This window comes from Planococcus citri, chromosome 3, assembly GCF_950023065.1.
Source record: "Planococcus citri chromosome 3, ihPlaCitr1.1, whole genome shotgun sequence".
In the NCBI taxonomy this organism is placed as follows: Eukaryota; Metazoa; Arthropoda; class Insecta; order Hemiptera; family Pseudococcidae; genus Planococcus; species Planococcus citri.
In genome coordinates, this window is record NC_088679.1 from 54,357,602 (window position 1) to 54,370,570 (window position 12,969).

Consider the following 12,969-nt stretch of genomic DNA (forward strand, 5'->3'; position numbering starts at 1 on the left):
GAATGAGACGAATTTTGGTCAAATTCAAGGTCAAATGGAATACAAATCGAGGAAATAATTTCCATTTCGTTGAAACGAAAGGTCGAAATTCGCTAGTATTTCGCAGCCTTATCAACAACGCTCGTACGATACGGTAAAAGGTATCTCGAAAATTATACCTATATGTACTGACGTAAGAACGTAAGTAGGTGAAACAAATCTTTACAGAGCTACCGAAATAAAATTACAGACAAAACAGAGAAAAATTGAAATAATATCCGTAAATACATCGTTAGATCAAATTTCAGAAATTAAATTTCATTTTTCGATTTTTTGGTAATTGTTGAAAAATTTAACTTGACACATTTCTGATAATAGCCAAAAATTTTATTGAAAAGTTTGAAGTTGGTTTGTAGCCTGATTTGAATCTATCAAGATTTTTTTTTTGAAAAAAATTGTAGTAACAAAAAAAAACAAATTGAAATTCAGCTCTCATCAAATCAGAAATCACGATCCTTTTGATCGATCTAGGCTATAAATACAAATTCAAAATTTTGTAAGTAACTAATTATTTAAAAAAAAACAATAAAATTCAAAATTTTCTACTCAAAAAAAAAATTCAAAAATCTGTTAGAGGCTCTAAAACGACTTGAATGCGTATCAAATTTTGTTGATTTTTCACGGAAAAGAGACCACATTATAATTCTTCAAAATTCTTCAAAAACATGTAATTCAGCACCTATAATGTTTTTGGTTTTGTAATCGATTTTTCTTTGTTTGGTCTGAAAAATTTTCAAAAAAATGACAATCTTATGACGCCAACACCGGACAAAAATCACAAATTTTTCAACAAAAAAAAATCATTTCCAATTTTCTCTAGAAATTTTCAACTTGCTGGAGGTTCGTTATAAATGCCTTTTTTGAAAATTTGATTTTATTCAATATTTTTCTGGCATTTTTTGAACTTACACTTCTGTAAATTTGGGGTAACCATCCAAAACGGTTGACAGGATGATGCACAGTAAGTGCCTACCGTCCAAAGTTATAAGTGCTGATGAAGTTCATTTTTGACCCTTTAAGAGCGATTTGTTTCTGGAAAAAATTAAAAAATCGCTGGAGGCTCCAGAATGGCCTAAAACTATTATGTTTGTTGATGTATGAGAGTTGATTTTGAAGATATTATTCACATTGGTTAACTTTGCTCAAAGAATTTACATTTCACGAAAAACTTGAAAAATTGTCCTCGAGCTTTTTCAAATTTTTTAAAGTTCCAAAAATTCGCCAAAAAATACAAAATTAAACTTGGCACCTGAAATTGTGGTGACGAGGGTTTAAGGACACGCTCTTTCGATCCAGCTTTGTTTCGTTCAAATCGGAGAGACGGAGTTCCAACGACTCCCTTGTTAATTTTCTTATCAAAAACTAGAAAAAAGTGATGGAAATATTTCAGGAATCAATGATGAATTATTTGATTATTATTCTCATTTAATTGATTTTTCAAACGATTTGAAAATGATTTATCCAATTTATTAACAATTTGTACATATTTTTCATCAGTTTTTCTGTCAATTTAACAAATTTTTTTTAGATACATTACATACTTACGTAACTGACTTTTTAGTACAATAGTCACTTGAACTTTCATATGTAAAAATAACGTTACAGTATAAAAAAATGTTAAGCTTGTACTGACGTCAGAAGTGCAAATTATAAAAAATACTTGTATTCGTTGATTAAATAGGTAATAAAATTTCTCTAAATAAATATGCAAAAATTTTCTGCTGCATATTCTAATTAGCAGAAAAATTATAACTGTAAAATGGACTCAAAAAATATAATTTCTACTGCACTAAAATGAAAAACAATTTGTTAAATAAAAATTGGACTATACTTAAGGTTAATGTGTCTTTTTTCTCAAAAGAATCCTTTTTTATTTCGATCATAAATTTCAATTTTGACCTAGGTTGGCCTACATAAAGCATACGCATCAATGCACCATAAGTACCAAACTACCATTTGCATAATAAATCAACTGTAATTAGCAAGAAAAAGATCATAAAAATACGAAAGGTATACGATAGGTAAGTACCAGTAGTACCAAGGTAATGACTCACTACTGAAATACGTAATATCAATATTTATCCGTTGATTAAATTAAGTTTACAGAACATTATTGAAAAAATGGATCAAATTATTCAAAACAACAATCTCGTAATTACTGGTACAATGATGATCTGCTATAAATAATAGCACATGTTCCCTATGAACAGGAAGAAGAGCTATTCTCTGCTTTACCTACACATACGAGGTATAGAGGTACATCTACATTTTATGCATTTCTTTCTCAAGTACCCAACGATAAAACCATTTAATTTTCAATCATTGAAAAAATTGGCCAATTAAAATTTAGTACCTACTTCTTACAGCTTGCGTTATTTTTATTATTATAGTAAGTTAGGTACCAAGTATAGAAAGATTAAATTTAAGGTAAACTCACCGAGTATAGAGCGATAAAGCACGTATTTGCAAAGTACCTAAGTATAAGTAGTTGATTTGAATTTTTCAGTTTCTGAAGCATAAATACGACGTTATCTGCGAAAAGAAAAGTACAACGTTTACGTTTTAATTATATGAAATAACCCAGGTATTATATAGATATACATAAACTATACGTGCACAACGGCTAACATTTTTATCGTCCGATGATCGTAAATGTATGCAAGTATCGGCGAAACAATAACATTTAGAGGAAAAATTGTCGTAAGTTTCTCAAATGGAGTACAAAATGTACTTACATAGGTATTTTGTATTTGACGCTCATTAGGCCAAAATTCATTTTCAAGAGTACGTATATTCGTTTGAGTAATAAATATGAGAAGAAAATTACATAAAGGTAATTTCAACTTGGAAATACCACCATGTAAGAAAAGAATCAGAGATGAAAACATGATCTAGTGTTTGTTCAGTGATCGTGCAGTTGAAAATGTCTCGAAAAATTAAATTCAAAAAAAATCACTACCTTTCACGAAAAAATCATCACCTTCCAAAATTTTCAACCCCCTCCCCCTCAACAAGATCAATTTTTTCCTTTTGTTCAAGTTGTCCACAACAAAATTTCAAAATAAAAAAATCAAGACTTCAGCAGTACTTTTAGCAGGACGTTTTTTAAACACTTGGGATTTTTTAAGAGGAGGAGGGAGTGGGCGAGAAAAAATGTTACATTCAAATATTTCGCTTTTCTAATGTCTTCAAACATCCCAAAGTTTTATTCAAGCAAACAGACGTCAGAAGTATAATTTTATCATTTCAATTTTTTATTTCATTTTTACCTTTGAGGTTCTTTATTAAATGTAATGAAATTGGGCGAAAGAAAAACTGTTTACAACATAACAAATTTTTAAAAAATACAGAAAAACTTAATGCAAAATCTGAAAGATTTTTGCAAAAAAATTCCAATTTTTCGAAATAAAACGATGAGTTTTAAAGTAAATTAAGTAAGAGACACGTAAGTAACAATTTTGTCATTCGAAAGGTATAACTCTGCCTAATATTCATAAACGTACAAAAATTTTGATCTCTCCTTTAAGTCTGCGATTTTTTAATTATGGAAAAGAAAAACAAACTGGCCCTCGCTTTGCGAGAGCAAAAGCTCTCGAACATCAGTACTTCGAGAGACATATTAATGTTTTTTTGTGTGATAAGTGAGGAGGTGGATAGCAAAACGCAATAACTCCAAAATTACGAAAATTGAGTTTGATATCTATCCTTGTGTAAAATTCAACGGGGAATCCATTCCCGGTGTCAGATTTTGTCCATCAGTTGAATATCATAGCGCAATCGAGGAAAACAAGTCTGATTTTAGAGCTAAATGCATTGAAAAATGAGATTTTGTTTGCAAAACGCAATAACTCCACTACTTTTTATACATTTCAGTTGCGCAGATGTGGTAACACTGTTTTTTTTCATCGGGTGGGTACTGAAAATCGTTGGGTAGGAGTTACTTAAAAAAATGGTGCTTTCGTTGCCACTCTTTGAATGCCATATCACACACAGGAATTGTTTGAATTTCACATTCCAGTTTTTTAATTGTTTTTTATCGAAAATTATCAATTTTTTCAAATAAAAAATACGTTTTTTTGCAGAAAAACACCAAAAAAAGAAATTTTGCGTTCAAAACGCAATAACTTTTTTTTCTTTTCCTCACTGTGCTTACCCAGGTGACCGAAATTTTGAAATTGAGTGGAAATTTTATTTGTGGCACCTTCCCCTTTCATTTGACACCAATTTCGGAACTCGACCCCCCACCCTTCCCCTCCTGACAATTTTTCCTAATTTCCCAAAAAAAACAAAAATGGAATTATTGCGTTTTGCTATCCACCTCCTCAAGTTACTTCTTAAGTTCATTATTTTGCTTCAAAATTTTAAAATTCGAATGATTTTTTTGGTTGGAAAATTTGAAATTGAAAAATAAGCAAACGAGATCGAGTAAAGCGAGGCCAAAAGCTTTCAAAAATTCATGTTTTGAGAAGTAAAAAAAAATATATTTTTCATGAGTGGAAAATTTAATTTTCCACTTTTTTTCATTTTTCACTACCTTTCAAGCAAAATACCTGAAAATCACTACTTTTTCACCACTTTCACTAACTTGTAGAGACCCTCAATTTATTTCAAAACAACCAGATAATTGTACCAGATACTTAATTGTTAGAAAATTTCACACAACTCCTAAGAAAGTTCACAACTTGTATGTATTTTATTGAAATCCAGAATCATACAATTATGATTTTTGGCAAATTTTCCGAGTTCAAAAAAATTGAATACACTAACCTGCAAAAATTTTCATCGCATCTTCCTTTCTCAAAATTTTGTAAAACTTTCTCATTGTTTTCCAGAAAATCTGTTTAAAAAAAGCCAAACGGCTCGACCGAAGCGAGTGCGAAAGCTTTCAAAAATTCATAAGAACGAGTGATAATAATAATTCAAGAAGTTTTTTCTCTTTTTTATTTCTTTTTGAGCATTATGAGAAAAAAGTTGAGAATATTGAGAAAAAATTCGCGATCTTGGATGGATTTTTCTCGTGAATCCAAAATTTTGTGGCTGAAGTTGCAAAAAAATAAAAAAATCCAAAATCACAAATTTCATCTCAATTTTTCCAATTTTTTTGCCATAATAATATCACAAAAAATTAAGTTTCGGAAAGAAAAGCAAGACACCCCAAGCAGAGCGAGGGTAAAAACTTTTGAAAATGTATTTTTAAAAACCTTATTTTTGATGTGAGAAGCGATTTTTTCAGCCTCTGAAATTTTTTATACTCGAACGATAATTTTTTAGAAAATGCTATATTGAAAAAAGAAAAGTACAATTTTTGTACCGATAAATACCCCTTTTCGCAAATGACCCCCTTCCCTTCTTCAACAATCGCTCAAACTATCATTTAGAAAAATTCAAAATAAGCAGTAGGTCCCTCTTCAAGTATTTTCCTAGGCTAAAAAAAACATTGCTTATCCGCCCATGGCCTAAGCTAGAAAAATTCTGTAGCTCGTTCTATTTCAAACGTACCTATATGGGCAAAATTTGTACAAAATCTAATTTTTGTCAATAGGTAGGTTGGATAGTTGGATGTTTTACGTAGGTACCGATTGTATTCTCAAACTCAAAATTCAAAACTTCTTCTCCGAAGACGACAGGAACAATTTGAAAATGTTATCAAGTGATTCACGAAGGAATTTTTCACTTTTTTACTCGTATTTTAATAGGCATTTGTATTCGCTTCAGGGCATATTTGAAAGGAATTTCGGAATTATGCAAATTCAGTCAAGCAGACATACCTTTAGTCCATTTTTGTCGTCGGCGAAAGCGGAATTTCCCAAGAAGTGAGGCAGGATATAGAATATAAAAACAAAACTGACCATACTGATACTTTCCTACTGTCATCTCGCACAAATACGTGCATTTTTTTGAAACTGCATTAGTCTTGCTCCTGGATTTCTCGGAACACCGCAAGATACGCGAAGCTGCCAGTTGAAAAACACCCTGGTTCATTTTCAGACACTTAAAAGACGTGCGTATGCAAAAAAGGAGAAAAAAAAAACAATCCAAAGTATAATGGCAACTTGCAAAATATTCGCAGAGTGGAGCTACCACAATAAAGTCTCCTTGTTGACGTATTGTTCAAAAGCGAACAATTACGGATACAATGATTGTAAAGCAATACACAGCCGTTGCGCTGTCACGATTCGTTTATTTTTCCGCATTTCTAAGAACTCGATTGAAAAAGCAACTGGTGTTTTGGTCGCTGGTATGTGCGAGTACTATGCGAATATATAAATTGGCGAATCTGAAAGAAAGGGAAAAAAATCATTCCTATTCATACACGAACTGGTGGTGAGACGATTGACAAATACTGTCTGGGATGCAGTGTCCTAATTGTTCTGCTTTAATGCGAATACAGTACGCAGATCTCAATAATTAAGAGACAAGGACCCACACATGCACACCCACGCGTGCGCCTGCCTTCTCCATCCCCATAAGCAGCAGACATTAACATTCAATGGCAAATGAGCGTACTTCTCTAAATTGACGGACCTAGCAAAAAAACTTATCCGTTTCCTGTACATCTGTCGTCTCTCTAAAACGATCCAATTTCTTTGAACCCTTTCACTTAATCTCTTGGAACCGTTTGTGAATTATCTTATCTTCAAACGCCCACACTGTGACGGTTATCAAGTCTTTCCCAACGGGGAGAATAAACTTTGCATTAAATGCTGCAGTACATTACATACTTAGTACATTTTACAAACGAGTACTGCAAATATACAATTTGATAGTTTTTTTTTTTTGCAATTTACACAGCGAATAAAGGATATACGAGTTACCGGCTCAAACACATTTCAACTCTGATAATGATTTCCATTCGACAGTTCAACGAACAAATAAATTCAATGTTACAGTAAATTCGCAAAGGAGGAATGAGTCTCAACCAGTTTTTTTTTAGGCATAGGGAAACACTAACAAAGTTATCCGACAATTCTTGCCAAATTTCAAAGAACTTGGGAAAGGAAGATCTGGAATTGGAAAAATTGAATTTGACCAGAATTCGAAGCTAAAAACAATTTTTAAAAAATATATATATTAGTTAAAAATAATCGCAACAAAACAGCAAAAGAACACCCAAGGGTTACAAAAATTCCGAAAAAAATCAACGATCTATCACACATACTAATCTTAATCCCAGACTTTAAAAATCTTCCCCATCATTCTGGTTCGCCCTTCCATAAAGCAATACAATTCGTAGACATCGTAACAGTACTGAAAAATCCATAAAAGTCATCGCAGACTCGTCGAGTGAAAGAAAGAGAAAAGAAAGTAAGTAGGTTAAAAAGATAGACTGATTAAATCAGGAAATTTTTATAAAAATTATTATATGAATACTTAATTAGTAATTTGTTCGTCTCGATGTAATATTTTTAATTATCATTGACATATTACACCGCGAAACCTGAAAGGCTACAATTAATACTCGTAGCAGTCATTAACAAAAGAACTGCTATTGGAGAATACCGCCTCGAACGAGAATAATTTTAAAAAAAATCTCGTAAAATCGAAAACAAAATTTTTAGCAATAATTGTTATTATCTTCTTAATGATCTAATTTTCACCTCGCGATCAATTAAATTTTCTGTGCGCCGTCGGCGGTCTCCTCTTTAAATTAATGTTCACTGTTGAAAAAAACTGTTAGTTTAGCCCTTTATTTTTTGGTCTCCATTCTTGTCTACCTCCTCCGATTGCGTAAAGAAAACATTATCGTAACGTTTTGCGAAAAACTGACGAATGGTAAAATAAACAAACCTTGACGTTTTTACGTTTTTGATAAACAACGTTAAATCTGAGTATAAAAATTTACCAGTGTTTTTAGATACAGGCTACGTTTTTCGGTTCATTTCCGAATTCGTGATTTTTTCCAGTTTAAATTTTCGTTTATATTTCCGCCTTCAATTGGCGCCAGATTATTCACTCGAGAATGAAAATCGAAACAATTTTATTGGCAAATACATCAAACCCTAACCTTCTCCCATGAGAATAAACGAAAAGTTTAAATTGATCACTTCTCGTATTTAGATTTGCATGGGGGTTCTTTCCTCCAGCATTTTTCCAAATAGAAAAGTAGCAATCGACTCGAATGTTCTTTTCGCGGCTGTCAATAGAGGTACCTAAATCTAAGGATGAAATTCGAGAAATATTAGTCACTCGAATTGACTTAGTTTGTGAATTCGCAGAGATTGAAAGAAACGATTGTTTACTTATTTTGGAGATTTGGCTGATTTTTCACTGAAAAAAAATCAAAATTTGATAAAATTAAAGAAGAAAGCTGCTATTTGATTTGAAACCGGTCAATTGGTGGTGTTTCTGAAATTCAGCGCTTAATTTCGGATTAGCCGTTTGTAACAATCGTTCGTCCGATTTGACTTCTTTTATTCATTTGTTCATAAAGGTTCAAATTCGAAATGTTATCCCCAATTACTTTTGAAAAAATTAATCCAAAAACAATGAGAGGGTTCAGAATATGCTCGAAACCATTTCCAAACCATTTGAAATTTCGAAAATAAACGCAAATCAAATTTCAGTTATGTATTTACTCCAATTTTCTTCAAATTTTCACGATTCTTCGTAAAAATGAACCAAACTTGAATTTTTAAAAGTTTTGCAAAAATAAAAACATTAAATTTATCATTTAAAATTTGCAGGACTCGAACTCGATTTTTTCTTAAAAAAAAAATAAAAAAAAAAAGAAGTCAACTAACAAAAAATGTTTTAAAAAGTAATCAAAAAAGTTATAAGAAAAGCATTTCAATGTTAAAAAAATAGCCAGAACATTTCATTTGAAAAAAAAAAAACGAAAAAAATGACTTTTTGATAATTTATTACTAGCAAAAAATGATACTTTTTTCAAATTGTTGTCACAAGATAAAAGTAAAAATTTTCAGCAATTTCTGGGAAGAAAATGAGATTTTAGTGATTTTATAGCAGAAGGCAAGAGGTTTCATATTTTCAGTAATTTTTGGCAAAAAAGTGAATTTTTATAGCAATTTATAGCAAGAAGTGAGACTTTTAGGCAATTTTTGCCATTTTTTGTAAAGATATAAAGTACCCGAGATTTTTAAACAATTCGGTAAAAAGCGAGAATTTTTGTCAATTTAAGTCACCAGACGTTCAAAAAAATTTTCAAGGGTGATGAGGACATTAGGGTTGCTTTTTCTCCAACAATTCGCCATAAAAAAGGCAAAAACCCCAATTGGTGATTTCTGGCGAATCTGTCACTAAAAAGTCACCAGAATTCACCAAGGAGTCACCAAACATTCGAAAAAAATTTCCAGGGTCGTGAAGACATTCTGGTGATTTTTTCATCATAAATTCACCTAAAACAGTCAAAAACTCACTTGGTGACTTCTGGTGAATCTGTCACCAAAAAGTCACCAGAATTCACCAAGGATTCACCTGACATTCAATAAAGTTTTCCAGGGCTACGAGGACATTCTGGTGATTTTTTCATCATAAATTCACATCAAAAAAGTCAAAAACTCACTTGGCGACTTCTGGTGAATTTCTCACCAAGAAGTCACCAGAGTTTACCAAGAAGTCACCAGAGTTTACCAAGAAGTCACTCGAATTCAACAAAAAGTCACCAGACATTCAAAAACATTTTCAAAGGCCATGAGGACATTCTCGTGATATTTTCACCAACAATTCGACATATAAAAGACTATAAATCAGTTTGATGACTTCTGATGAATCTGTCTCCAAGTGACTTTTTTGGAAAATGTTGTCAAAACAAAGCTAAACTTTAACAATTTCTGCAAAAAAACTATGCTTTTTCGCAATTTTTGGCAGAAAAGCGAAACTTTTGGGCCGTTTTGGGCTATTTTTGAGAAAAAAGTGATACAGTTGAGATTTTTTCAAACAATTAACTATTTTTAGGGATTTTTGGAAAGAAACGACACTTTTTGGTAACTTTGACAAACGCTGAGACTTTTTGATATTTTTGGCAGAAAGCAAAACCTAAAAAATTTTAGCCAAAGGCAGGGTTTTGAACTGTAACGCTGAAAACGCAGTGTAACCATTTGATCATTTGTTGATATTATCAACATTTTTTCTTTTTTTCTTCTAGTTTAAATAAACATTTTTTCAGTTCAGTTCAAGTATAGTGCTAAGGTAAGATGTGGAAAAATTAAATTTTGTTGAAAATTTAAAAAAAAGTGAACAGTTATTATCATAATTTTGAAAAAGTAACCAAAAGTTTGAATTTGGCCAGGTGATGTATTTTTAAATCTTCATCTGGAAATTTTCAAGAATTTTGCCCTAAAAACTTCAACAATAGGCACAAAGTACAAAATTTTCAAAAAAAATCAAATATATGTACCTAAATTCAGCTTTTTGGACCAATGAAAACCACCCTCCTCCTTCCCTTAAAGTGGAATTTTCTTAAACTTCATCAGATCCAAATAATAATAACTCTTATTTCACACAATTATACATATGATCAGTGATCAGCAAGGGCAATGATTTGACCCACCCGTTTAACCCTTCAATACTCAAAAATAAAGTAGATAATTCAACTAGAGAGGTAATGTAATTTTCAAGTCGATCGCTAGAATCGATCACAAACTTTTTCGAACCGATTGAAATCAACCCCCTCCAGAATTTCTGCGAAAATAATGACTCAGCCTCGAATTTATGACAACTTATTACATCAAATTTTCAAAATGACAATGAATGATGTCTTTTGAAGCAATTTTAATACGCTAGAGAAAATTAAACTTTTGCTGAAATCTGCACATTAGCTCGAAAGCAGCCTGAACGGATTAGGGAAAGGGGAGGGGGGTTGGCGATTTCTGTATACAAGCTGATTTTCAAATTTTCATATCACGATTTACACCGATAGATTTTTTCTTTAATTTTTTAGAATTTGACAGCAATTGAAAAATCAAGATCAGTGATTGAAAGGTTCTGAGGTATGAGAGACACGCTCTTTCAGATAGCCGAATTTCAGGTGCTGCAAAGATTCCCTTGCAAGTAGAAAATAACTTTATTTCGACAACTTGATGATCGGTAAAATTTGAACTAAGTCCTTTTCCGTCTATCCTGTGAATTTTTTCAGGCTCTAGTTCATTTACTCGCTGAATACTTTTGAATTTCCCCGGTATAATTGAACGCTTAAGGAAACCATTCCAGTAGAATTACATTTCATTATTTTATAAAATATTCCAATTAAATTAGAAATTAAATTGGATCAATTTTTAGCGAAATAAAATTTATTACAACAGGGTACATATATTATTATTCGTCGGCAAGTGTACATCTATGTAGGTATACGTAAGTACCCACTGACGTAAACATAGATGAAAAAAATACGAGTAATTAATGGACAGCTCAAGAGACTCGCTCATTACCCTCAAAAACATACATTTGTACATGCGAATTTCCGGAGTACACGTGGAAGGAAATATCTAAAAAATAATATTTTCGTTTACATATAATTAAGAAAATTTAACACATAAATTCGTCTACCGTCATAAATTATAATAAAATTAGCAAATCATGGAACCAAAATCGAACCCAGACGAGGATATCCGTTTTATTTCCTAAAACGCGTAAAACCTTGCGAAAACGTTATTCGTACACGCGTAAGAAAAAAAAAAGTCATCCGACACACATACGAGAGTCGAGAACGTATGTATCTCGGTGTTCGAATTTTTTTCATCAACCAGATCCAGAATCAGACCAGTCTGGCACGACGACGACGATGCCGTCAGGGTAAAATGTTCTTAATAGGTGGGTACCCGAAAGAGAGACTTATCCCATCGGGCTTCTTACCGCGACCATTAACACTGATAGATCCTTGAAAATTATTTCGCTATAGTAACGTATCATCTCCAAGTGCGAAATTCCCGATACAGGAAACGTTGTTTGCTTCGAGACAACACGTGAGAAGTTTTAAATTTTACGACTACCGCCGTCGGCCACATTAGACGCTAAACTCACACAAGTTCATAGAAATCGGCAATGTTGAAATGTGTATTCGTTTTTTTTTTTCGGCTATTAAGACTCACAGACGCTTTCGACTTCGATCGTATAGTAAAGATACTCGTATAGGTACCTACCAGTATTATACTCTTGTCATTATCAACGATAACGATTAACCTAATAATTATTGATATACTTAATACATATATAGACGGATTATTACAAAAATCATAATCTTCGGATTAAAATTTCAATTCTTTCGTAATTTTTCACCTAGGTATACCCATAATACTCGAGAGTACAAAATGGAAAATTTCCTTTTGTAAATTTTCATTTTTCGTTAATTGTATCGAAAATTTTACCAGTCAAGAGCCTTCTTTGGAGATTTTTCTTCGAAAGCCTATCGTGATTATTATAAACCGCTTCTATCTTAATTTACGGTTTATTTTAATCCATATATTCGATAGTCAATGCTACTCGTACTATTTCAATCCTATACAAGTTGAATTACCTAACCTAAGAGTAAGTAAGATAAGAATTGAATTATTCGAAAATTTCGAATCAATTTTCTCGATTAACAGAGGTCAATGGACGAAAAAAAGTCAAGGTTTTGAAGTTTTAAAGAACTCGACAATCTGAGTAAATTTGTTTAAATTTTAGAGGTGACTTTCTAGGAAGGAAAGAGGTAAGTATCCCTGTGTCATTCAGTTTGCTCAGTACTTGAATAATTTCTCCTCTCCTCAACATCATTCGTCGACTATCTATAGGTGAATAAATCCAATACAGAGTCGTACTTATAGTAGGCTAATCTTGAAATCGCAAGGCACAATTTTTTGAAAATTCATTTTAAAAATGCAACAGTATAGGAATTCGTTTTTAGCCTTTTTTTTTCATCAAAGAAAATACGTTAATCCAAAAAAGAAGAATTTAATTTGAGAAACCGAAACTAGATGATTGACACACCCGTTT

At 32.0% G+C, this 12,969-nt stretch overlaps 1 protein-coding gene across 1 annotated transcript in view; it reads right to left on the reverse strand.

Annotated features, from left to right (window-relative positions):
- Positions 1–12,969, reverse strand: part of LOC135840759 (uncharacterized) — a 272,818-nt gene that overhangs the window by 89,904 nt on the left and 169,945 nt on the right. Inside the window, exon 3 of the mRNA XM_065357428.1 lies at positions 2,477–2,571. Within this exon, the coding sequence (XP_065213500.1) occupies positions 2,477–2,571 (95 nt within the window). The remainder of the gene's footprint in view (positions 1–2,476; positions 2,572–12,969) is intronic.